Below are 23,780 nucleotides of genomic sequence, written 5' to 3' on the forward strand. Positions count from 1 at the left end.
ACCGTTTGGTCCTTGGCTAAGTTATCAAAAGTTAAGTTCCTGGATCTTTCCCGGGAAGTGTCCTTTATTTTGCAACTGGGGCTCCTGGGCTAATTCATCTACAAACCCTCGCTAGCTGAAAACATCAGATTAAAAATTCACTTGTTAACTAGTCAGTGGTTCTCTACAGATTTGTGAGAAAAAAGGCTTTTTTGGGAGAAAAGTTGGCTTTTCTAATCGAAACAATTGTGTTTCAGGAGTTGTTAGGTAGTTTCCATCAGAACCCTTCCTTGTTTGAGCTGTCAGGATAAGCGTGCCACTGTTAGCCCACTGTAACTTTAATGTCTGTAAATAATGCGTTTGTTGCTGGGTGTGTGAGTGGTTTTTTGGTTTTGGCTTTTTTGCTGTGTTGAATTGTTCCTGTCAGTGTCAGAAAGTGGACAGATGAAATGCGGTTTAAAGAAATGCTTGCTTTTAAAGTCCTGTGCGAGTGTAACTTCAACATGGGTGAAAACTGGAGCCTTGACTTATATTTTGTAAATTTTCTTGTATATGACATGTATCAATTATTCTATTAACATTAGGAAAAAAAGTTTAAATGGAAAATTTGAATAATGTGAATGGAATAGTTTGCAAATGGTGGGAATTAGTTGGCCACAGCCCGAGCAGCAATATTATTGTTTAATTATTCTATAAATCTAGAATTTAGCTAGGAACTGAATGGGAAGATCTAACAATAGTTTATGGCAATCTCATCAGTATGATATTAATGCTAGCAACCGAGTAGATTGAATATGTATTTAAATTTTTTAAGCAACTTGTGTGCTACGTAACTTGTCTGTCTGCTTGCTCTTTAAAATAAAAATTCTGGGGGAAAGGGTTTATTAAACTTCAGTAATGACCAAACTTAAGGTAATAATGCATTTTCAAATTCATGGACTCTATCATCAGGTCAGCCTCTGTAATAAACAGGTTCTGTAAGGTGCTATGAGAATTTTTCTCTTTAAATGTAAGACGTGGATGATCGTATTGCTGCTGCTTTTCCTTTTTTTTTTTTTTTTAAATGTGTGCAAGTTTGGGGTGTTTTTGAAGCTTATTCCACTCAGGAATCTTTGAAGGTGGTGCCTTTTTTTTTTTTTTTTCTCCCCAGTTTTCTTGCATAGATTGTAAATAAAATTTTCAACCTCTAGAGCCAAAGTGGAACTCTCTTCAACTCTTAGGTTGGCCGCTGAGATGAAGTACTTCCTGAAGGATCAAGGAAAAATTTCTTCAAAAAAATTGTCAACCTCCGCCTGCTTTTTAAAATTACTTTTACAAAGGGTAGTGGAAGTAAATAGCTTAAATTGCCTATTTGATGGTTATTCTTCGGAGATGTGATTTCACAGACTTTTCTTTATAGATTGGTAACTGATCTTCATGAATAGGAACTTAAAAAGTTAAGCCTTTAATATTGTATTTTCTTCTTTTAACAGCTCAAAGGGAAGAGAAAAAGCATGAAGATAGAGCAGAGCCTACATCAGCATCGAAGAAAGCTGCTGCATCTATAATGGAGAAACAATCTTCTCTCAGTAAAAACCTTCCTTCAAAGAAGTCCTCATCCTTCTCTAACACATCACTAACTAAGCAACCACTTAAACCTTCTGCTGGAAGTTTCAAAGGTGTAATTCCCAAGAAACCTTGGCCTTCATCGGGCAGTGTTCCTTCAAAACATTCATCTCTTTCTCATGGTTCATCAGTTTCCAAAAAACCAACTACATCTTCCAGTTTGGGTGGAGGACTTAAAAAGCCTTCACTGTCTTCCATTTCTACCGCATCTGGAAGTGGTCAAGCAAAAGCGTCAGCTAGCCCTATGCAGTCACAACCCAACTCTCAGATTCGACAAAATATTCGACGGTCCCTAAAAGAAATTTTATGGAAGAGGTGGGAATTCAAAGCACTTACTTTATATAGGAAGCTACAACTAGATGGAAATGTTTAGCCTGCAGGGTTTTGTTTAATTCTTGATAAGGGATATTGAGGGATTGAGTTTATACTACAAATTACTACAAGTATAATTGGCATTTCAGGTTTATATTAGAAAAAATTTGAAAATCCTGATATAAAATAAATGTGCATGTGGAAAAAGCCTTTAAGAAAAAAAGAAACCTCACTATTCCATTTATATTGAGGCAATTACAGTTGAAGAATTAAATTACAGCATAGAAGCTTTTGTAATGCAGGTGCTCTGAAGTTTTAAAATCTGGTGATGGCGTTGTTTGGAGATGTAGAGGTTGCAGGGAACATAGTATAGGAAATATCATAGTGAAAGGTTAAAGGCTTATTGAAGTAGAGATTCTCTCCCCTCCCAACATAAAAATCAACAACAACAAACCCTGGTCAGTGGACAACTGTATCGCTTAGGAAAGAAAAAAAAAAACGACCCAAAAGCAAATTGTCCCACAACTTTTATTAAAGCTAATGCCAGCCATCAATACTGATTATAGGTCACTGCACTCTGGTGTTGTCTCTGAAATGGAAATACTGTTCACGGTGGAAAATCTAGGACTAAAACTCCAGTGCTTGTGCTCCTGTGTTGTTCACGGCAGAGAAACTCCTAACTTCAGTGCCAGAGCAGAGCAGTCGTAAAGGCTGCCGTCGGTTCACAGAGGCTGTCTTTGCAGCCGCCGGTGGGCAGTAAGGAAAGGTTGCCATAGCTCACGGTTCGGGGGCCCCCAATAGACTTTGGCTTTGAGATCTCTTTTAAAGGAGTCTTGAGCCCTTGCTGAGTGAGGAGGAGCCCAGGCTAGCTCCTTCCTCTGAAAAGTTAGTTTTTATGAATGCTGCCTGAAGATTCATGCCTAACTTAAATGCACGTACCCTTTTTTGTTTTTAACAGAGTCAATGATAGCGATGATCTGGTCATGACAGAGAGTGAAGTAGGGAAAGTAGCACTCAATATTGAAAAGGAGATGTTTAATTTGTTTCAAGTTACGGACAACAGATACAAGAGTAAATACCGTAGCATCATGTTCAATCTCAAGGATCCCAAAAACCAGGTTTGGAATTTCCTTAAACAGTAAATGTATACTGAAATGTACTTTTGGTTTTCAATGATATGTCAGACTCTACCCTCAACATTAAGAGTTTCAAGATAGAGACTTATGAATTATACTATAAAAGATTATTATAAAGCCATTCAAATCTTGGAAAAAAAAAATTATCCAGTAGTAACTCAAAGTCTACTTTAGTTGGTCATGTGTATTTATTAAGTTTGGGCATTTGGTGTGAAATATTTATTTACAGAATGGCTTTCTTAAAATAAATACAGACTTTTATTAGCTTCTTTTCTTGTGACATTCTGTAGTATGTGTTGGATACTGCCCACGTACATGATCATATTTATACTTTAAAAGAAAAAAAAGGATGCTGGTGCAGATGAAAATATCCACTAAAGAACACTTGAAACTTTTTTTTTTTAATTTCTACAGTAGATATGAAACAGGAGAGTGGCTGCTCAACTGTTCAGTTATATTGATAGATATGGATGATAATGAGGAAAATTCGTACTTTGTGGTTGTTTCATCCTTATTTTCTGGTTGCTGCGCCTTTCCAAATTTGGTTATAAGTAGCCAGTATTTTTAGTAGAGAATTAAGAAGCTGGAACAGGTTTTGCCAGTTCAGCACTGCAAATCTTGTTAGTTGCCCAAGCAGGTTCTCTTCAGCATGGCAACAAAGTCTGTTTTGTTTTCAGGGACTTTTTCATCGTGTCCTTCGTGAGGAAATCTCACTGTCAAAACTAGTGAGAATGAAACCAGAAGAACTTCTATCTAAAGAACTGTCTGTATGGAAAGAGAAACCAGCTAAAGCAGTAAGTAACATAATTTTCCCCTATGTCCTTAGATACGAATTAAGAGCGAGTTCGCCAACCCTTAGCACCCGTATTATGTTAATGGACCATTTTCTTCATAATGAACTACTAATAATGTTCAGTTTCAGTATATTTTTTCTCTACCACCAGCCAAATGATAACAAAGCATGGAATAAAATTATAAAATAAATATGTGGACTTTTTACCAAAGTGGTTTTGTTTCTTTCAGATGATAGAGTCAAGAAGCAAATCTCATGAAGTCAAGAAAACAGCTGTAAAACGGGAACATATGCAAGTTGTAAATATGGAAGATTCTCCGCCAGTGTCGGATTCTGATGTAAGTATTGGTTATTGCTTCAGCATGAAGATATTGAGGGAGATAAGCGGTAACTAGGGCCTCAAATTTTTCATCAGAAGCGCAGATCGTTTCGATGAACTGCAAGGATATTATCACCTAGTAAGTGTGCTATGAGCATTTTTCCTTTTAGTGTGAAGGAGTGCAATAATCAAATGATAGGCATATTTTGCACTTGTAAAATGCTGTGTACTTTTCAGCCCTTGCTGTCCATTTACAGAGAAATCTTTTATTTCTGAACATTAGCTAGCTACTTTAGAATACCGTGGAATGAAATGAGGACAAATATTATTTGAGAACTCTATCTGACGTGATATGCTTTAACCAAGGCCTTTAATATTTTTTTTTTTTTAAAGAACTGAAGTTAACCGTTTCCGAAGTATTTTTTTATGGTTGACATTAATCATCAACTGGAATATTTTTTGTGTTTATTCACTTTTAGGAGCAGCAAGAGTCAGCCCGAACTGCACCAAATTTAAACAGTGCTCCTTCTCTAGATGTTTTTAGCAGTATGTTGAAGGATACAACAAGTCAACACCGAGCCCATCTTTTTGACCTGAACTGCAAAATCTGTACAGGTATCTACAGTGCTGACTTTGTGTACAGTAAAAGAATTGTTATGTTAAGAGTGTTGTTTGTTTATTTGTTTGTCTCCAAACTATTTATTATTCAGTAGTAACCAAAAGCTTTTAAAATAAATTTATAGGTCAGATTTCAGCATCTGAAGATGAAGTACCACCTAAGAAGATGAAGTCAGTGGCTCCTGTTAAAAAGGTGGAGTTGAAATCAAAACCAGAAGCTCAGCCAAAGTATGAAAGTTCTGCACCAGCCCCAACAGCAGAGCCTGCCAAAGAGGCGGTCTCTGAAAATGCAATGGAAACTGAAGTTGGACCGGTAGCAGAAACAGTTTCTCAGGCAAGCGTAGAAAGGACTTACATTCCTACAACCCAGGGCCATAACAATACAGATGCTTCTGTACCTGAAGAGGTTTCTGCTTTTCCTGCCTCTTGTGCTGGCGGAGTTGTCACGACCGTCACAGTTTCGGGCAGAGACCCTAGGACAGCAATGAGCAGCTCCTCTGGTACTGTGACACCAGCCCTGCGTTCTGCTCCTGCGTCTGACAAAGTTTCAACAGGGGAAGCAAAACAGGAAACTTCAAAGCCAGTTATGACTGTCCCCAAATCGATATTGACAAAACCATCAGCCTCGCCAGATCCAAGATACTTAGCGGTTCATCATTCTCCCAATATCAAGTGCGTATACTTAATAGTAAGCCAAGCTACCGAATCTAATGTGGTTATCTTCAAAGTCCCATGTGTCCCGTGTCCCGTTTCCCTCCCCCCAGTCAAAAGGCATGTTCAAAGGCATGTTTAGAGTTCAGGTGGCCTGATTCAGACTTTTAATTTACCATCTCCTCATCTACCTTCTCTAGTTGGTGAAATTTTCTGAGCATCAGTGTATGTTGACAGCAAAGATTCTACAATGTGTTTCAGCAGATAAATAAAACTTGAAGGTATTATGCAGACTTAGAAGTCTGCATGTACTTTAATATATAGAAAGTGTACGTGAGAGATGGTTTAAAGGCATTTCCAGATTTTCATCCTCTATTAAAATACTGTTACATCTGAATTTATGAATATGAATTAAAATTAACCAGTTGATCAGCTTGAAAGGAGGTGGATTTCTTTCATATTCTGGGTATATACAGTAGTGAAATTAAATATTGCAAAGTATATCCTTATGAAACTGCAGTTAAAAGATTTTTGTTCATAACATTCTTTTACTTGAGCATCTCTTTCAGATGCATATTGTTGACTCAGTGGGAAAGATATAATTCAGATTAGTTTGTTATAGAGTGAGGATCACAACGGTTATAGTGCTAACCTAATTTTATAAAAGTCAGATCTTTCAGCATCTTTTTGCCTGTCTGCAGCTACAAGTTTAATTTCTATTACTCCTTGCTTTTTTCACTAATACCAAGTTAATGGAAAACATTAGCAAAGCATTTAGTAAAAATGCTGTTATTTGTTTAAAATAAAATATTTGATCAATAGGAGGAGGGAAGAAAAGAAAAAAAGAAGGGACCATTCTCATTTGTATTCTGTAACCTTTCTGTTTTGGATTTGTTTTGCAGTGTTGCAGAGCCACGCTCGCCTCAAGACAGCGATACTTCCCTCTTTCTCTCTCGTCTCAACACCATTTGGAAAGGATTTATTAACATGCAAAGTGTGGCCAAATTTGTCACTAAAGCATATCCTGTCTCCGGGTGTTTTGATTATCTTAGCGAGGTTAGCACTGACCTGTTTATGTGTTTAGAATAAATCTGTAGTGCAGTTCCTGGTGATAGAAAGGCTGGGGTCACTATATATATATTGTTATATTAGAACTGTAGCAGTGGTAAATGGCATCCCTTTAGTAACAGGAAGTTTAGCTTAAGGGAAAAAAAAGCGCCTTTTAAAAATTCCTCACAAATTTGTGAAGGATTCTCATGTCTTTAAACATATTTATACATATGTTAGGATTTAACATGGAATAATACCTTTATTGCAGCTTCGTTTTTTGAAAAGAAGTTTTAGAGGCAGTATTTTATAGTAGGTGTCTTGTTCTGTTCTCAAACAGATGGGTCACCTATGTGATCCATTACAAAATTTTCGTTGGCCATTTATGAAAAATATCATCCTTTTTACTAATTCTCAGATAAAAGTGGTTGGATGATATTATTCTGGGAAGGGTGTACATTCAAATAATGAGCCAGTATAAAGGTTTGCTCTAAAACAAATAAGCTTTTCTGTCTCTTTCTCTCTTTTTTCTCTGAAGTCCATTTTATGTGACTTAGGAAGTTTCAAACACAAACGTGTGTTTTAGGACTTTTATTAGTAGGGTTGGTGGTTCTTTTTGGAATTGCTTTTGCTAAAATGAGTTTCAGCATCCTCATGACAGGAAGCTCACTAGAATTCATGTGACTTGTAGTCACGAGTGCAGCATTTCCTGAGAAACTGAAAGTGGAGAAAATCTGTATTTCAAATAGCAGCTTCCCTATAAAAACAAAGCCAGTAATGGGCATACAGAACTATTAGACATTTTGCGGCTATCCCTGTTTGGGAATGCTTTTTCTGTTTCATGTATGCTGTTAGCCTTTTGGTAATGTGCCATAATTAAGCACCTTGAAATGCAGAAGTAGCCTGTCTGAAGTTAGAAAAGTATGTGTGAAATTTTACTAAAATATAGTAGTGCATTATCCACTACTGGGATGGGGCAACCTGCGCTGCTTTTAAACCCTAGTCTCTTTTGGTTTTTCTCATACTACCGTGTAATACTTCTTGTTTAGGATTTACCAGATACAATTCATATTGGTGGGAGGATCTCACCGAAGACAGTCTGGGATTATGTTGGCAAACTCAAATCTTCGCTTTCTAAGGTATTCACTTAAAATCCTTTGCAAAACCCAGAAGAAAAATACAGCAATATAAAATGACAACTTTATTATAATATAAATTAGTAAACAGCAAATACTGACTTAGATTACAACTGTAAAACTACCGACACCACTTACTCCTTTGAAATTTTTGATTTATTGAAGAAACATTATGTTGAGCTGCAGATCCTCTTGATCTCTCTCTCCTGCATAGTAGTTAAATCTTCATACAATTTATTAATTTTTAATGATAGAACATAAATAATCTATTTATTCAGTATTGAAGATCGAAATTCAAGTTTTAAAGAAAAGGAACTTATTTAATGTATGTCATAGAGTTTCCTGTTAAAAACACTTCAGAAGTGAAAAAATGACACATAGTATACAGATACAATTGTGAAGCTAAGAATTTTCCATTTCTTTCATATTAATTTGAGCCTCAAGATGTTTAATTTGATGTAAGATACACAAGTAATTTGTATTTCTGAAAATTACAAACCTAATTCTCTCTTAATATTACAAATTGAACAACAGTACTCTCTTAAAGCTAGAGTATTGCCTTGAAAACATAGTTGGAGGGATACACGTACAATTTATTTATACCCCTGGAATTTGCCCTTTACCATTTTATTTGCTGGTATGTTGCAAGTTGAATTTTTCCACTTTGCTTTTGTATTACAGGAATTGTGTTTGATTCGTTTCCATCCTGCAACAGAAGAAGAAGAAGTTGCCTATATCTCTCTCTACTCCTATTTTAGCAGTCGTGGTCGTTTTGGTGTTGTAGCTAATAACAACAGACATGTCAAGGATCTCTACCTGATCCCCCTGAGTACTAAGGACCCAATTCCTTCCAAACTCTTGCCCTTTGAGGGACCAGGTAAGCACAAAACAGGGGAGGTTAAATGCTAGGTAAAATCACAAAACAGAAGTCAATCTGAGACAAGTTGTTGTTGAATGTCTAATGTAAGCATTATTAAATTCTTTTATACAAAACCAATTTTAAAGGATGTAAATAGGGAAAAATTGGAAAGCCAACTCTGTTCAAGATAAAATCGAAATTTACATAGCCTTTCCAGCAAGATGCTTATATGCTATTAGGAGGATGAGTTTACCTGTAAAATCAAGTACATGGAACAGCCACTATATTGCAAAAAATGCAACAAAAACCCCCCACCCTATCTTCAGCAACCCATAAATCCACAAAACCTAGGCCCTTACAAGCCATTCGCCATCACTTAAATCAAGCAGGAAATTTAGCCCACAGAGGAGTTGAAGTCTATGAAGACAAAGGTAGTACTTACAGTGGTATCATATATTGTCATTGTTTCATGCTAAGTATTATGCTGTACGTGCAATATGGTGCACAAGGTGTTTGAAGTGTTTTGTTCTAGTTGGAGCAAACTCTAGCCAATAATCACTGACTTCTGAAAATTGGTTTGTTGGCAGGGAAAGGGATCCACATCCCTTTGAGTTGGTAGGCGGCAGACAGTAGTTGGCATAGGCAGGTTATTTTATAGTCTTCTATTTTTAGATAAAATTGCCAGTAGGAACATTTGGCTTGAGTTTGCTCCATGTTTGTGCGTTGAACATGGTGACAGAAGAACCGAGAATGAATTCAGCCATGAAACACTCTTCTATTACAAAATTTGAAGTCATCTTCATCTGAGGATGGAGGAGGTGCATATGCTTAGTTTCCAAATAAGTATCTGGGGGTTTATATAAAGTAACAAATTGAGAAGCTGAAGAACTACAGGTTACAATGAAGGTAATACTTGATTGTCATAGCAATGGTTTGCAAACTATTAAAACGGTAAGTATGAAACAGCAAACATGGAAGGAGCTGACCTTTCTGAGAAGCTGACTGTCCTCTACTCCTCAAATACAAGTTTAGGACTTAACTCAATAAAGCATTCTCAGAGCTTATACGCAGGAGCAAGTGGCTGGGACAGGTTTTCATGTGTTAATGGCATACAACTTCAACAACAACAAATGATACATCATTAGTTAAATGCTCTCGCTTCCTCCGTGAGATTGCAAAGGGCACTTGCTCTGCATCCTCAGACAAGATTTTTCTCATACACTCCAAGTCTGTCTTACCCGTCCTTGAACAGTGCGCAGTCTAGGTCACTGGTTTTAGGCTATAGCTAAAAAGGCAGGGTTATTGCCGTCTACTGTAATTGGTGAATCGCAGCACCTGATAGTCTTTCACTTACTGAATTCTTGAAAGGTAGGCAAAAACTGTAACTCCCATTTCATAGCCAAGAAGTGCAGAACGCTTTTGGCACAGGGATGTAGGCAGAGAGTCTTAACACATGGACTGGTTTTTCCAGCCAGAACAAAAGAAACGCCCTCCTTTCTGGACAGTAACACAAGAACGGGATTGGCCACTGAATCAGCTGTAAATGTCTGCAGGCTTTTGCTGGGCTAGTAAATAACCTGCTTTAGGGAGGCACTTCCCCACTTGTTGCCTGCTTGCATTCCTGTGGAAATACCAGCTTTCCTTTTTACACTTCCTTTTACTTTTCCATTATAGGTTTCATTTCAAATGAAACTCTTATCTTAGATTGGAGGTTGGCAAACGTAGACAAACTCTGCTAAGTATTAGTATAGAAATTTGTAACGTTGGCCTCGTTTTGCTGAGTTTCAAGTGCAGAAGTTTTTCAAAACTGGAGGGAATTGCTCGGAAGAAATACAGGTATCATCTGCAGGTGTTGTTCATGGAGGCAAATCTTATGAGTCAGGTTTTCAAATTGAAATACGTATTGGTAGGGAAAGTGGATTAAAGGATAGCAGTAGAAACAAGATTCAAAAGGCACAGAGGCCATATAATGTAACAGTTTCACAGAAGACCCGCTTAGACTTCTGCCATCGATTCACACTTCTTGGAAACTTCTGTAGCAGCCTTTACCTCTTAGTTGTGCTAAGTTGTGTTCATATTTTAAAACCAGATCCACTGCGGGGGGGCAAAAAAATCAGGTAAGCTGTCTTTCTGGTTTTGTGTATGTATTACAACTACAGCGTAAAAAACATGTAATCCCTACTTTTTAATGACGGCTAATGGAATTTTCCGCTTTTTCTTTCTTTCACAATCAATAAAAATATTTTACAGAAAGTGGTCATTGTGTCCTTAAATTTAATCGTGTACCTTCACATAGAGTTCAGCAAGGACTCGAAAAGCATTATGCTTTAGATAGCTTAAGACAAGTTGATAAATATGACTGGAGGGGGGAGGAGGGAGAGGACAATAAAACCCTGCCACTCCAGAAATCCTAGTTAGAAGATATTCCAGCTGTATCAACCAGTTCCATCAGGCACGTATGGATTATGAATTTCTCCTGTTTTCTGATGGACTGGATGTGGAACACAACTGAGGACTTCTGAACTGCGCTAGTACCTAGAAGATCTACAAAAAACTTTGACAGGGGTGATTTAAAAACAGGAAAATGGAAGGTTATCCGTATTTATACTTAATTCATCTCAGACATTTATTACCAGATTTTATGTATCAGTGGGCTCTTCTGCATTGTCTTTTTGCTATGGTTTACTGTATGTGAATTTACTTGGCTGTTTCACATACATACTTCACATTATTTAGGCTTTCATCTGTAGATCTCAAAGCACTTTGTAAAAAAACCAGTATAATCAGACTTAATTACCAACAGAAAGTGATTTTTTGAGGGATTTAGTGGCAACATTAGGAACGTAACAAGTATCTTACATAGTTAAAATAAGTGAATTTTAATAAAACAGCCGTATATCAGCAAAGGATTCTACAAGTGTTGATCTATCTCTGTTGGTAGTTTACAATTAGGAAGTGTGTTTTTTCTTAAAAGTATGAAGGCGTGAAATCTCATGCTGTTTAGAACGCTCTTAAAAATTGCTACAAATGGAACAAAATTTTAATTCTACTCTGAGTGGAGTTAGGCGTCTTCATCTCAGCAGATACCAAAGTAGCAGTAGGAGAAGAACTTGGCATTACAAACCTTATTTTCTATGCCAGCCAATTGCATTCGGGAAGCGTACCCTAATGTGCCGCAGTGTTACGGTGCTGGGAGTGATCTATATCCCTGAATTAAGGGTGCACAAATTTGATGATAGTTGTCAGTTGCTCTCCTGATTAATTGGGACAAATATTTAAATGGTGTTGAGAAAATTTAAAGAATATCTTGAATTGGTCTCTGCCGTTTAAAAATGTACACCGTGGGTATGCTTAGTCCATTTCCATGGGTTTGTCATTGATGTACAGAAATTGGGCATATATCTTTAACAGTACAGGTAACTTCTTACCAGCTGCTGATGGCAGGGAAAGATGTGGCCTTTATAAGCATAAATATGGTAAAATTGATTTAATGAAAAAATGTATTTAAGGGTAAGGAGAACAAATATTCATCCAATACTAATATTTAGTATATCCTGTTTTAATGGCTTTAGTTACAGGATGTAACTCAATAAAATCAGCATGTGGACTTCAAATACATAATAGGATAATAACTATTTTATAAATAATTTAGCACCGAAAGCCACTAACTCTGCTGATGCAGCCTGCAGCACTTTTAAAATGCTTGCTTGTGAAAGCCAGCCATTGAGCAATAGTTGGAGACTGCAGCCAACATTTTTGTTATTATCTAAAATTAGGCACTTAACCTAGTTATGGATATTGAAATAGAATGGGGCTGACCTTTGAAATGCTGGTCCAGCTGTATGCTTCCATTCAAAAGCAGCATTTAGTATTTGATCACTTTGAGTGAATGTAGAAGCCAGGTTAGGCATAAATTCTAATATTTGTGTAAAATTACAGTATCAAAATTAAAATTTTAATAGATTCTATGATGACTATAAACATTAAATCATAACTAATGTTATTAACTTACTACTGGAATTTATTGTCTTGAAAGTGTATTAAAATCTTACCGTTTTAATTGGTGACTTGATCTCTGTTTCTTACAGAGATTCAAAACTGATTTTTCAGTAATTGCTGTTTATTAGATACTCTGTCTGATGGATTTTTGAAAAGTGTTTATTTCAGTTATTCAGTGTTTGAGATTCATTGTGACTAACTGCATAAATCATAACTCTCTGCATAAAAGTAGATAACCAAAACATTAACAACAGGAGAACAGCAAATGCCTACTAGGAGTTTTTGGATGAACACCAGTTTGTGAGATACTCTGCACTGGTCAACACCGACCAAATGTGGAGTCGTTATTCATATACTGATAAAGAAAAAATAGAAAGCAAATTCACACACAGTGAACCATTTCTAACTAATGAGTCTATTCTGACTAAATGGTGAATGACATTTTTTTCCCAGTTAAGTTGTCTTTCTTTTGAACTATGCCTTCATCTTATATAGTATTATCATTTTATTTAAGGTAGTAAATTATTGTGAACGGAACTGCTAGAATTGCTTGTAGGCTGTGGGTGCAAATGAGTATTTGGATAAGTCATGTATTTATGTGGTCCTTTTTGAATAATCTTAGATTCGCTGAAAATAATTACTTGTTTAGTTCCTGTCCTGCCTACTTCCATTGTACACCTCAGCATCCCTACTCCTCTTAAGGGACAAATTTGTGCACGTACTGAACTGTTGTCAAATCTTAGTTCTGGTAATATAGCTGGTTACTTTTCAGTATGTACTTATAATTTTTATAATTTTTTTTCTGCATATAAAAGAAGAATGTGAAAATTGGCAACTCTTACTAACACAGAAATCTTGTACCTGGAGGAAAAAATTCTGGCACTGAATTTTAGATGTACAAGTAGGAAATAGTATGTACTACGAATTGAAAAATAAAAGATTATTTAAAACAGCATGTCCAATACCCTCTTAACCACAGAACTATGTAAAACTTGACCACTGTGAAATAATATAAATTCTATTCTGGATCTAGAATGCATTCTACAGAATAACTGTTTTCCAAAAAAATTCATTGAAATTTAATTATTCTTGTTTCTCAATATAATTATAATGAGAGCCATTCCTGATAGGAATCTCAAGCAAGTATTTAAGATTGGCCTCAAATTTTCATTCTAATTTTGTCTGGTCTTTTAAAAAGACTATTTCTAGGGAGTAACCAGACTTTGCTGGTTTCTTCATTAAGTGATTAAACCAGTTTCACTGTACTATTACCAGTTACAATCAGAAGAACACAGAATTTTGAGGGGCAGGTTCCTTCCCTCAGTTGTCCAGAGATCTCATAAAACTTTGACGTTAACTTATTTTATTTGAAAAATTACTGTCTTTGTCTTATTGTCTGTAGTTCATTATTTGGAAAATAAGGTTTATATGTGATAAGATTTGAGCGTAAGAAGTAGAAGCGTCGGTGATTTAGGAGGACATTCTGTGAACAAAAGTTATTGCTTAATGAAATATATAGCAAGTATTGAAGAGAAATAGTAAGTCTAAAACATAAAGCAGCTATGTTTTTAGTGTGTTATTTCACAAACTGCAAGTAATTCCTGCAGTATAGGCTTTCACTGAAGAAGAAATCTTGACTTAATTGGTTCTAATGCTTGGGCTTTCCCTTGGCATCAATTCAGCCAAGTTTTCATCTTGTACTTGTAGCTGAGTTTAGCTTAAGCTGTAAGACTGATGGTATCTTCTCACTGACAAAACTTCACATTTAACCTAAAAATATGCTAAACACTTTTACTGATTTCTCAGCGTGAAGTTAGCAACCAAAGAACTTAGAAAAGGTGAAGTTTATTAAACAGGACATAAATTTAGGAAAACAGCTGATGTAATTTTCTCATTAGATGGTAAATTTAAGAGGCCCCTTAAAACTCCAAATGCAGTTGTTTCAGTAAAGTAATGTATCTATGAATGCGGCTTGCTAATGGCATGTGTCTGCAACTGTGCGGTTTGGGGTTTTTGTTGGTATCAAAGAGTTCTCGGTGCTAATAATTAGATATTTAAAAGTTGTTCCTTAATGAGCAGTTGGTTTGGTTCAATAAGGACAAAGAACATATATATCTATAAAACTCTTACTTACAGGATCATGAATAGAAGAAACAACGTAGGTCAGAGTCCTCGCCTTACCATTTAACCACAGTGAATATTATCTGTTACGTTACAGATTGGTTTGTGTTTCTATATTACTGCTTCCTAGCTGGATGCGAATAATAACTAATGGCACGCATGGGGGAAAGACAGTGGTCCTCAAATGAGGACCTTTGAAAAGTCATTAAATCCAGAAGTGAAAAAAGCTTCTCTTTATACTTATTTTCTACATTTGCCACCAACTGTGTGTTAAAGGATTCATTCCCTGCCCTTCATTCTGGACGCGTTCATCTTCCACAAGTGCTGGTGGGAACTGTAAAAGGAAGAAATACAATAATGTGAAACAGACCTACAGACCTTTGCATTTTTCCTCTTTATCGGAAACTTTCCCATCATTTTTAGATATACTTCTCCAAGGATTCAAGTCTGAAGCTTTCACAAAGGAGTAGTTCTGCTCACGATGTTTTTTACTTCTAGAAGGGCCTATAGCATCAAACTGAATCCTGCAACAGAGGGTTAAGGTCACCTTGCCTCACCCAACCATTTTCTTGCAGAGAAGGCGAACGCACCCAGGGTCCCTTTCTCCCACATGCTAAACTTGTGTCTGCTTAAGCTCTCCTTTGCTTGTTCGGTATGTTGGTTATCAGCTTCCCTGCTTCTGTCACATTTTAAAATAATGTCTAGCTGGAAAAAACCAAACAAACAGGGAACGGGTTACAAGCTTTAATACTGTTTCCAAACACGGTTTGTCTCAGGTTATCTTTTTAGCAATTACTGGTATTTGTCTAACTTAGAGATAGACAAAATATTTATAGGCTGGTGTCAATGTAGTCTTTAGTGCAGATCGTAACAGAAACGTAGTTAGGAAGTTTAGCCCAGGTATTCTCACTTTTCAGTATCTCTGTGTATACAACATAACTTGCAAACTCTTCAAAAGTAAATATATGATTTTTCGGGGGGGAGAGGTAGGGGTGGTTGAACAACAACAAAAATGATGTAACAATACAAAAAAAATATAAAACTTTTCTTTGGTTTTGAACATTTGCAGAGACACTCTTTAATAATGATACATGTCGCCGCAATCTTTTAGTAAAAATATCAAGGAAGGAATTAAAACATTTCTTCACCTACTATATACAAATATATATGTTTACGGACTAATTAGAATTGCCAATAGGTCATCTAACGGAATTTAGAAAAACTGTTATCTTTATGACTTTTGTAGCTGCCACTATATAATATAGTAAGTTTCTACTGAAAGCATAATTAAAAATTAGTTTTTTACATATACAATCTTTGTGTTTCCTTTCAGGTCTTGAGTCATCTCGGCCAAATTTAATTCTTGGATTGGTTATCTGTCAGAAAGGGAAACGTGTTGCCACTGGCATGGAAACAGAAAAGATAGAGGAAAAGCGAAGCAGAATTCAAGCACATGAGGAAACCGAAACATCACTGTTCTCTAAAGGGCCACTAGCTGCTTCGCAAGAGAAGAAAACTCCGAAATACACACTTTATTCCGGAGATTCAACCGTAAGTACAACACCACCTGGATCTCCTCCGCCTCCACCCCCACTTCCCATTCCAGACACCTCAGCAGTTACACCTTCAGTTTTAAAAATACTGTCCTCAATAAAAAGTGGAACCACAACTACTGTAACACCACCAATTTCAACTGCCACTTCTGCAAGCGTTACTGCTACGCATTCCTCATCGTCAAAAACTGCCACGCCTCTCGAGCACATCCTGCAGACACTTTTTGGAAAAAAGAAAACTTTTGAGCCTCTTGCTAAGGATTCTGAAACTGCCCAGTCTTCAAATCAGGAAGGTCAGGCTGCTGCTGATGGAGGAATGTCAGCTGTTCCTCTGTTAGATCCCATTGTGCAACAGTTTGGACAGATGTCAAAAGACAGAGCTATAGAAGAGGAGGAGGATGACAGACCATATGATCCTGAAGAAGAATATGGTCCGGAGAAAGCTTTTGAAATGCAGACCGGTGAAAGTGAAAAACGATATAATGTGGAAAAGCCATCTAATACAGCAGAACTAGAGGATGAGGCCTACGATCCAGAAGATGAAACTATCTTGGAAGAAGCAAAAGTTACTGTTGATGATTTACCTAACAAAATGTATACAGACACTAAAAGCAATTCTTTGGAAACATCTGCTTCATATGTGCCTGATTTATCTGCATCCTCATCCTTGGTAGAACAGCAAAAAATGTTGGAGGAATTAAACAAACAAATAGAAGAACAGAAAAGACAACTTGAGGAACAAGAAGAAGCCCTCAGGCAACAAAGAGCAGCTGTTGGTGTTTCCATGGCTCATTTTTCAGTGTCTGATGCTTTAATGTCACCACCGCCAAAATCCTCCCTAATGAAGACTGAATTATTCCATCAGGACCAGCAAGCTACACAAAAAGTAGATTTACCTTCATCTTTAAATCAGCAAGCACAAGTTTTAAACCAGGGCTGTGACCCAAGGCAGAATAGAGATCCTCGACAAGCTAGAAGAATGGCGACAGAGACTAACGACAATGTTGATTCTCGAATAAAGGCACAGGTGGTACAGAATGAGCTATCCACAAGAGAAATCGCTCCAGCAAGCTTTCCAAATGCTTTGCAGACTTCACTTGGTAAGGAAGATAAAGCTCCCATTTGTGCTACTCAGCCTGGTTTTAGTGGCGATAATTGGGTTTCAAGTGAAAAGGCTTCTGCGGTGTCCCAGAAAGAGGCATCTAATAGCAAATTTGAAAACACTGTTCAAGTTAATTTGGAAAACGTGAGCCAAACTGCTTCTGGAGAACCTTCTTCATCCAAACCTTTACGTAAAGTGCTGCTTCCAACACCTCCAAGTACATCTTTTCAGCCTAATTTCTCCACATCAAATGACAGTCAGTCTTTGCAAGATATGCATAAAGTATCATGGTCAGATGAGTCAAAGGAAGTAATGGGAAGGGATTCTTTTTCAAATACAATGTTTGCTTCTCAGGAAAAGGCAGCTGGTCACTTTGAACCAGAGAGGGGTCTTTCATCAGTGCAATATGACGAACAAAGAAATCCTCAGTCTCATCAATTTGTAGAACAAACTGAGTCTCCATCAGTTCAGAGTGAGGGCGGACCTCCCCCACAGCACTTTGAAGAAAACAGAGCTGGACCTCCATTTTCTTTGTCTGGGCAGAAAGGAGGGCCTCCACCACCACTGATGCTCAATGCACCTGGAGGACCTCATGGACCTAACTTTAGAGGACCGGCACCACAGTTCTCTGAAGAGCACGGTTCTCCAAATAATGATGGGCAAAGAGGACCTCCACCTGGAAGATTTGGAGGTCAAAAGGGTCCCATTCCTTCCTTATTTTCTACACAGCACGGACCACCGTCTCTTTTTGGTGATAATAGGGGCCCTGCCCCTTCTTATCATGGTGTTCCAAGAGGAATGTCACCATCTCAGTTTGAAGATCGTCGGGAACCTCACATGGAACAAAGGGAATTCTCAGATTCCCAATATAATGAAATGATTAGGCCTCCAGGACAGTTCGAAGGACCAGATCCACCTCAGTTTATGGGAAACAGAGGACCTTCACCATTTCCTTTTGGAGGTCAAAGACGACCCCCACCAGCTCAGTTTAAAGGGCAGAGAGGAGGCCCTCAGTTTGGAGGGCCAAGAGGTCCAGCCCCGAGTCATTTTGGGGGACCAAGAGGGCCTCACCCAAATCAATTTGAAGGGCAGAGAGGTCCAGGTCCAAATCATATACCTGGACCAAGAGGACTTTTGCCACAGCCATTTGAAGAACGGAGAGGGAGTCCACCACCCAGATTTGCCAACCAGAGAGGTCCAGCACCACTTCAGTTTGGAGGGCCAAGAGGAGCCACGCCTGCACTGTTTCCAGAAGAAAATGAACCTCCCCCTTCTAGATTTCATTTCCAAGGTCAGTCACCACAAGGTATGAAGCAAACCCCAAGACCGCTCCTGGACCTTCCAAGCCATCCACCACCCCACAGAAAAGAGATGTGGGAGGAAACTGGACCATCTGCATCTCTTTCCAATATTTCTGGACAGGGATCTGAGTCGGAAGGACAGTGGTCAGCATCTGACTTCCGAGAAGGCAAAAATCCTGAATTTAGAGGCCAGACATTTGAAGGGAGACAGAGAGAGAGATACGAGGGAGGAAATAAAGACAAGGGTTTAGATCAGCCAGAGCCTCAGCAAGCAGATAATCGCCAAGGCAGACCCTTTGAGGAAAGACGAAGGGATCGAGAACACGGCAGACCTTGGGAAAGAGACCGTGGCAGAAACTGGAATAGAGACAGGGACTGGGAGAGACACAGAGACAAGGAATGGGATAAAAATAGAGACAGAAACCAAAACAAAGATAGAGAGAAGGATTCAGAGCGGGCTAAAGAATGGGAAAGAAACAGAGACCGAGAGAGAGCAAGAACCAGAGAGAGAGACTCCTACAGAAGACGCGATAGAGAACGATCAAGAAGCAGAGATAGAGATCGCGACAGAGAGAAAGACAGGGACCGGGATCGAAGCAGGGAAAAAGACAGAGATCGAGAGAGAGATCGAGATCGTGAAAGAGAAAGAGGAAAAGATCGCAAAGATCGGAGTAAGAGTAGAGAAATTGGTAAAGAGATGAAGCCAGAAACACCGAAGGAAACTCAGAAACCAGCAGAAACAGAGGCTTCATCTTCCACTAATCAGTCATAGAAATATGACTGATACTGTATTTCCCATAAATAATAGACTTTTTCAACTCAGCAAGGACTGAGTCAACATCTTCTGTATATACTGTATATTCTCACCTTTAGATAAATGCTGTTGTAAAACTAGCCTTACAAAATGTACTGACAAATTAGCAATTTTTGAACAACTGTGAATGAAAATACTCAAATAGATAAAAGGCAAGAACATACTGGACTTTCACTTGCTGCATTTTGTGCATAATGTTTTTCTTATAAAAATTCATAGCGTTACCTGTACTGAAATTTTGTTTTTCTACTTGCATCTTTATCTTAAAATTTCCATTTACAGTATAGAAATGGGAAAAGTCTAAGAAGAGCATATTGCTTTTTAAGATTATAAAGTTATGTTTTCCAGTAACTTGAATTGTAATTTTGTAAGAGAATTTAATCCAGGAGCCATACCTTTACATCTCATTTACGTGATATTTTGGTGTCAAAGTTGTTCCTACAGCACACGCTTTAAAAAAAGGAGTCGAATGTTGCTGTCTTGTTTATTTTACAATGGAGGGGTCGTGTGTATTTAGGGAAAGGCTGCAGAAAAACAGTGTTAATAATTACTCGTGACTGATGGAGGATTTGAAAACGGAATGTTATAAGCTTAAAGTGCACTATCTTCCTTTTTATATACAGGTATTTTGTGTTTTGGAGTCCATCTGTTAAGTGTACAGCAAAGAAATAAGTCATACTTAGTTTTTTTCATAAGGCTGAGGGGTTTTAAATGTCGCATTTTTACAAATCTGTAATTAAAGAACATACAAGAGTAGCACCTTTATAACCAGCAAAACTTATAAAAACATCAGACAGTTATTTGAAAAAGGCTAAGGCTACAAACGAATTAATTGGTATACCAAAGGAAAGGAGAATAAGTTGGTTAAATAGGCCGTTAAACCTGTTACTTCGATTGAACTGATTTAGTGGAGTATTTGTTTTGTTTTGGTTTGGTTTTGCAGAGTTTTGCCATAGACTTAAGAATTGTCCCCATTTTATTGTACTTTTCATTTTAAAAGTGTTTTGCTCCTGAAAAAAATAAGCGTTTGGTTTTTTTTGTTAGACTCTACTTAGGCTGGTAGTGTATATAAAACTCTCCACTGAAAAAGGTGTAACTGCATTAAGCTTGAAAAGAAGAGCGGTGGTACTTCATGTTGTGATTCAGGAGGGAAGTTCTTCACTGTGAAATACATTACATTGCTACTTTTCATGTATTCTTCAAGTACGTAATTCTAAAGTATGAAATAAAACCTGCTAATTTATTTGACCGTGTAAATTAACAGTTGGGTAAATATTTTGATATTTTTATAAAATAGTTTTGGAAATGTAAACTTGCATTCCTGTAAACGTTTGCATCTTGAAGACTACATTACAAGTAGCATGTATGCCATGTATCTCACTACAGATTTTACAGTTCATCTTGGTGCATCTTTGAAGTCCTTTTACATCAAGGATTTGCTGGTTGAAATGATCATCCGTGTTCTGAACCTGTAGGCAAAATGTTAAAATGCAGAGAGGTGGTATTAAATGCAAACATCTACTATGGTGTAAGATTTTTTTCTTAATGAGATGTTTCTAATTTAAAGACATACATAAAAGTATGCAAAAAGTTAAGTGTGTTTGTTTAGGTTTACTTGATAGAAATTTCTGTAAATTGTATTTTATATGGCAAAATATATCACTGTACATTAAAATATGGGACTTCACAGGTTTTTGTTACTGTAAGTAGAATAAACATCTACAGAGAACTGTTGTCCATTTCTTAAATCTGTATGTGCGTATTATTTTCTAAATATTGCTGCTTCTCAACAAACCACAAGAGACTGATGGCACACAGGTTTCATTTCCTCGCCGTTTAATGAAAGAAGATGTTTTGCAGGACATCACTTACCAATGGATGTTTAATTGTAGGCATTCTGAAAAGCATATGAGAATCTGTGCTTGCGTTTTTTCTCTCAGTACTAAAACCGCCCCTAATTTATTCTGAAGGGGCTTTTTAATTTGAATTAGGAAGTTTGTAATTTGTAGATTTTACACCAAAAAAATCTGAAGAAAAGAAAAAATATTAATTCAGGTCAGCTTTGAATGTAAGAAAAACTCAGTTCACACCATTTATTAATTCCTTGACTTTGCATTGTTATGAAACAGATGTGTGGCTTTTCATCTTCTAGGAAACACACCTTTATCACAGATCAGTTAGGGGAATCTGGGGAATCACGATTTAGGAAGAGTAAAAATGCATCCTCCCACAGATGTAGTAGCAAAAAAATCAACAGCATACAGACAGACACGAATGACTTATTTTTTAAACCACAGCTTTATATAGTTTATAATGACCTGGACTTGGGTTTTACAGCAAGGTTCCCGTGTTCTACACTGCAGCAGATAGTAAAAGCTAGGCTGCAAAGCACATAACAATTTAACTCAATTTACAGAGACTAAAAATGGTACTGAATTATTATCATGCATTGCAAGAAGGAGAAAAATAAACAATTCTCTGGCTTTGTTCAAACTTTTGATTTAACATGAAACAACTTACTATTTTGAGCTTTTATCTATGTTTGTACTAAGCTAAATTCACTTCCCAAAGAGTATTTTGCTAAATTTTTACGTAAAAGCCTCTGAAAGGTCTAGAACGACGTAAGCAGAAAGATTATTACATCTACAAAAGACTGTAATGCTCCAACTTTATGCATTCTAAAGGAGAGCACGCAGAAGGATTAGAGGAGGAGGGAAGCGTGTATGGAGTCCAATGTGCACAAAACTCCTTTTAAAATTTCTGCTTTTGGTTCTAGAGGAAAGTCACCAGTGTAACTTTCAGGCTGTGGCTACACCTCATACAATACGGTACACTTCAACATGGAAAATGTCTGGGCATGCTACCTTGACTGATTATGCACGTCAATAAAGAATGCAGTAAACAGATTTTATTTTTTTAACCTGAAGGGAGTAAAGATTTCATATTGAAATTTTTAAAAATTTTATTCTGTTCATGAGCTAGAGTAGCATTTTTGTGCCTTTCGCGCTCTGGCTCGTTTCTAGAATGCATCTTCTGTAACAGGCATCTGTTTTTAATACTAAAATACATAACCAGTAGCAGACACGTAACAGAGATCGAATGTGCAAACAAACTGCCCGCGATCGCGGGATGCCTGTTGCGGAGGGTGATTCTGCGTGGATGCATTCAGACCGTCTCTGAGTGGAACACTCATCCAAGCTCATTTTCATGACACCGTGTGAAAATACCACTTTACAAGTCCAGAAGAACTGAGCTTTTTTAAGGGGCTTTGGATTCGCTTTCTGCCAAAGAACAGTTCTTAACCACTGGCAAACTACTAAAGCGTTTATAGTTTAGTAACTTCATCTTACAACGGGAAACCCGGGGCTGCGGCCGCTGCTGGAGCGGTGTATTGGGTGTAGGAAAGAGCCTCCGGCCGCCGGCGCTTTGCAGAAGCGTTCTTGGTGGGGGAAAAAAGCAAAAAGGGAAAAAGCCTTTATCCGGCAACAAGGAAACAAAACATGGGTGGTAATTTCAAACCATTGTGGCTTTTTTTCTCTCTTCCAATTTTACTTCATACTATCTGTGCTATCAGTGGCTGGTAACAACTAGCAGGTGAGAGCACCGAAGGGTGCCTGAATCGCAGAAAAGGGTGACGGACGTGGCGGATGACCCATCGTCTGTCAGGACCTCGCAGCCCCGGCCAAACTGCTTTTGGGGAGGATTTTTAAAATACTAGGAGTGACTTAGAGCACAGCCCCGCTGCCATTCAGCAGGCCCCGTGCTCCTGAACGGCTGAGCTCTGCTCAGCTCTTAAAATAACCTGACGGAAATACAACTTTCTCCCGCAGGCTGTGGGCTGACGAATTCCTAAACCTTGTGTTGGCAAAAAAAATTCCCAGCGTGTTCGTGTTTAATGGGGTGGGGCGGGGGGAGGCCTCGCGCGGAAAAGCAACGCTGTGCTCCTGTTTAATGGCTTGGCGTGAGAAAAGCCTTGCTGCGGTCACGTTTGGGGAAGAGGAGGCTGAGGGGAGCCCTCATCGCTCTCTGCAGCTGCCCGAAAAGAGGGTGCAGCGAGGTGGGTGCTGGGTCTTCTCCCAAGCAACCAGCGATAGGAGAGGAAATGGCTTCAAGCTGCGCCCGGGGAGGTTTAGGCTGGATATTAGGAGAAATTTCCTCACGGAAAGAGCGGTCAAGCGTTGGGACAGGCTGCCCGGAGAGGTGGGGCAGTCCCCATCCCTGGAGGGGCTCAACAGACGGGCAGAGGTGGCACTTGGGGACATGGCTCAGTGGGCGTGGGGGTGTTGGGCTGACGGCTGGATCTTAGAGGGCCCTTCCAAACCTTAGTGATTCCTGGCTTTATTCTCATTAAAAAGAACCCAGCCACCAAGCCAGGGCACATGAAACTAATTATTCCTCTCCCCTTAACTGGTTTAGTGGTGGACTTGGTAGTGTA

General features: G+C 38.1%; 1 protein-coding gene across 2 annotated transcripts in view; it reads left to right on the forward strand.

Annotated features, from left to right (window-relative positions):
• DIDO1 (death inducer-obliterator 1) overlaps window positions 1–21,020 on the forward strand; it is a 56,352-nt gene extending 35,332 nt beyond the window's left edge. For both annotated transcript variants that reach the window (XM_075721236.1, XM_075721235.1), the window contains exons 8-17: window positions 1,452–1,899; window positions 2,855–3,014; window positions 3,710–3,826; window positions 4,056–4,163; window positions 4,624–4,759; window positions 4,888–5,434; window positions 6,316–6,469; window positions 7,510–7,599; window positions 8,278–8,473; window positions 15,909–21,020. In XM_075721236.1, the coding sequence (XP_075577351.1) occupies window positions 1,452–1,899; window positions 2,855–3,014; window positions 3,710–3,826; window positions 4,056–4,163; window positions 4,624–4,759; window positions 4,888–5,434; window positions 6,316–6,469; window positions 7,510–7,599; window positions 8,278–8,473; window positions 15,909–19,303 (5,351 nt within the window). In that variant the 3' untranslated portion in view covers window positions 19,304–21,020. The remainder of the gene's footprint in view (window positions 1–1,451; window positions 1,900–2,854; window positions 3,015–3,709; window positions 3,827–4,055; window positions 4,164–4,623; window positions 4,760–4,887; window positions 5,435–6,315; window positions 6,470–7,509; window positions 7,600–8,277; window positions 8,474–15,908) is intronic.
• Window positions 21,021–23,780: the final 2,760 nt, after the last annotated feature.

The sequence above is a fragment of the Pelecanus crispus genome, chromosome 14 (genome assembly GCF_030463565.1).
Source record: "Pelecanus crispus isolate bPelCri1 chromosome 14, bPelCri1.pri, whole genome shotgun sequence".
NCBI classification, from domain to species: domain Eukaryota; kingdom Metazoa; phylum Chordata; class Aves; order Pelecaniformes; family Pelecanidae; genus Pelecanus; species Pelecanus crispus.